The sequence below is a fragment of the Enoplosus armatus genome, chromosome 4 (assembly GCF_043641665.1).
Source record: "Enoplosus armatus isolate fEnoArm2 chromosome 4, fEnoArm2.hap1, whole genome shotgun sequence".
NCBI lineage: Eukaryota > Metazoa > Chordata > Actinopteri > Centrarchiformes > Enoplosidae > Enoplosus > Enoplosus armatus.
In genome coordinates, this window is record NC_092183.1 from 4,426,781 (window position 1) to 4,429,652 (window position 2,872).

The window sequence follows — 2,872 nt, forward strand, 5'->3', positions numbered from 1 at the left end:
AAATTTATATTTGCTGCGGTGTGTTCTTTTGCGTAAGTGGAGTGCTTCATTAGAAGTATAAACTAGGATTCATAGCAATGTGCTTTTTTTATTCGGAGTAACGTTAGCCTCTGAAAGGTGGATTCGGAAGCATTAGCAGGCTAACTTTAGCTTTTTCATTAGCTCAACGGTTGGGTAACTGTTAGTAGTTAACCGTAAGTGCTTTATAAGAAGTCTGTAAACCCGGATAATTGAGTAAAATCGACAGTGTGGTTTGTATAAGCCAAGATAACTCAGTGAGGCAAACTTTTTTTCCTGTCGAAATTCGTGAATGAAAATTAGCGTTAATACGCCGGCCGTCTTCAAGCGGCGCGTCTGTTTTGTGTTTGTCGCGGGGTCACTGGCAGCAGCCCGCTGACAGCTTCTCATGATTTTGTCAGAATGGCTCTGTGATAGTTTTCACAAATTTATCGACTTATTAAGTTACTTAAGTTTTATTAATTCAATTTCTGGTGACTGTTGTCGACGGCTTTGTTTTGTTATGTTTTATTTTTGATTGGCGGGAAAGCGATAATAGTTAAACCGGGCATCTGCAACGATAACTGGTAACGTACTCATTGAAACACTAATACGATGCGTTCAGTGCTTACTTTCTCATTTGATGAGTTTTCTCTTGGTAATTTAACACATTTAGCACTAACAATTGATTCATTAAGCTCCGTTCTCCGCTAATTTGAAAATATGATGTTCTGGTGTAGTGTTTGTTTTGTGCAGGTCTTCATACTCAAAATACTAACTCCACAGCCTTCCAGACATCTGCCTCAGTTTTTCTTAACTGCTACATGTCTGATTTCGTGCTCTCTGTTGTTTCCTGTTGAAAATATCCTGAAATCACCCCATGCAGGCTGGTGGTAAGGCAGGAAAAGACAGTGGCAAAGCCAAGGCAAAAGCAGTGTCGCGCTCCCAGAGGGCTGGGCTGCAGGTAAATCTCTTTCAATCTTCATATGGCAGTTTGTGGCTTTACTGCATATGTTTTGTGCCACTCTTATTGATCAGAGTTTGCCCCCCTTTTTAACCCTAACCCTAAAACCACTTTCTGTTTCCTGCCAGTTCCCAGTGGGTCGTATCCACAGGCACTTGAAGACTCGCACAACCAGCCACGGTCGTGTAGGAGCCACAGCAGCTGTGTACAGTGCTGCTATCCTTGAGTACCTCACTGCTGAAGTAAGCTTTCCCCTCTTGTGCGCGTTTGTGACTAACAAAGGCACTGGATGTCATATTATGCAATGTTATCTGTGAGATGATACCATTTGCGTTAATGCCCGTCTGTGATAATTTGTGTTCTCAGGTACTAGAGTTGGCGGGAAACGCCTCCAAAGACTTGAAGGTGAAGCGTATCACTCCCCGTCACTTGCAGCTGGCCATCCGCGGTGACGAGGAGTTGGACTCCCTTATCAAGGCAACAATTGCTGGAGGAGGTGAGCAGATGAATTTCTGTTTTGTTTCGTCAAGTTTTTGTGTCTTGATTGTATGTGGATCGTACCTGCTTCCCAGTATCTTTATCGGTGTGCTCTGCCGATACTGCACATTCTGTTGAAACATTTTTCTGCAGATCACTGCTACCATTACATGAAACATTTAATCTTCTTTTTTGTTTTTTCCAGGTGTCATTCCCCACATCCACAAATCCCTCATTGGGAAGAAGGGCCAGCAGAAGACTGCATAGATGCCAAGTTGACCAGAAATTTCAGGGCTTGGGCTTTGATCGGACCAGGAGTTCACATTTGTTCTTTTTTATTATTAATATTATAGCAAAAGAAGAGTGATTGTTAGGCTTTGTGTTGTAATATTTTCCCATAACTAGAAAAAAAAAGTACAGAAAACCCCGTAACGACAAAATACCCTTTGTATGTTATTGTAGAACGTTTGACTGGGGAGTTAATGATTATTTCAAATGGTGACAGTGAATTTGTTTGATTGGCCTGGGACTCTGTAATGTTTTGTACTGAAAAAAGAAATTGTTAAAACCATTTTTTATATAAAAAAAAACTTGTTTTGTGGTTATTTTTCTTGAAGTTACAATATTTACTATAATACAAGTTTTTAAGGAGATTTTTTTGGACAGCAAACCGGGTAACAACAGCTAAATGTGAGATGGTGCTTTTTTTTTTTCCTTTTGACTTACTGCAATATTTTGAACTGCACAAGGACAGCGATGTATTAAAAGTTGAATTTTTTTTTTACATCAAAATGAAAAATCGTTAAACAATTTATTGCAACCTCCTGCTACAGTGTTTTGTGTTTAATGGCAGTTCAAAAATGTATTAAATGTAAGTGTAATTCTGTGCTGCTCTGATCAGGCGTCACTGATCCTGCAGTTTTTGCCTCGCTGTGGAGCCATCTGTCAACTACGTATCACTACTATATAGTTGGTACCCTGATATTTGGAGAAGATGGGTTTAAGATTGAAAATCTGGCACATCTGAACCCTATCAGTGCTTTAAAATGTCCCCACAGTTTATAAATGTATGAACAAAGTGAAATGTCCCGACCTTAAGTCATTACTTTTTTCAAGGGAAGAAGTCAGAGCCTTTTATAAAAGCTATGTGTTCAGGGAAATGACTTTCCGTATTTTATCTTTGAATAAATATCCATTGCATGTTGTCCTTTGCTTGGTTTGAAACCACTACCTGAAATTATTTTTGGAGTAAAGGAGTTTACAAGTCTTATATGTACAATGCTACGACTGTCCAACAATACATGAACAAAACTGCCATATGTTTCTCGTTTGGTTTTTAAATAAATATTTACATTTTAGAAAAGAATTCAGCAAGAGAAGTTGATTTGATCATTTAGAATGGTCGCATAAAGTGAGTTTGCATTTCATGTCAAC

The 2,872-nt window shown here is 39.0% G+C and overlaps 1 protein-coding gene across 1 annotated transcript; it reads left to right on the forward strand.

Moving 5' to 3' along the window:
* The first annotated feature begins 877 nt into the window (after nt 1-877).
* Nucleotides 878-2,642, forward strand: h2az2a (H2A.Z variant histone 2a). Its single transcript, XM_070903695.1, has 4 exons — nt 878-961; nt 1,090-1,203; nt 1,328-1,457; nt 1,644-2,642. Exons 1-4 carry the CDS (start codon nt 878-880, stop codon nt 1,703-1,705), a joined length of 390 nt encoding a protein of 129 aa, XP_070759796.1. The 3' UTR covers nt 1,706-2,642.
* The last annotated feature ends 230 nt before the right edge of the window (nt 2,643-2,872 follow it).

Coding starts and splice junctions, on each gene's coding strand:
- h2az2a (XM_070903695.1), top strand. CDS start 878: ATGCAGGCTGGTGGTAAGGCAGGAAAAGACAGTGGCAAAGCCAAGGCA. Junction 962..1,089: donor CCCAGAGGGCTGGGCTGCAG/GTAAATCTCTTT, acceptor GTTTCCTGCCAG/TTCCCAGTGGGTCGTATCCA. Junction 1,204..1,327: donor TTGAGTACCTCACTGCTGAA/GTAAGCTTTCCC, acceptor TTGTGTTCTCAG/GTACTAGAGTTGGCGGGAAA.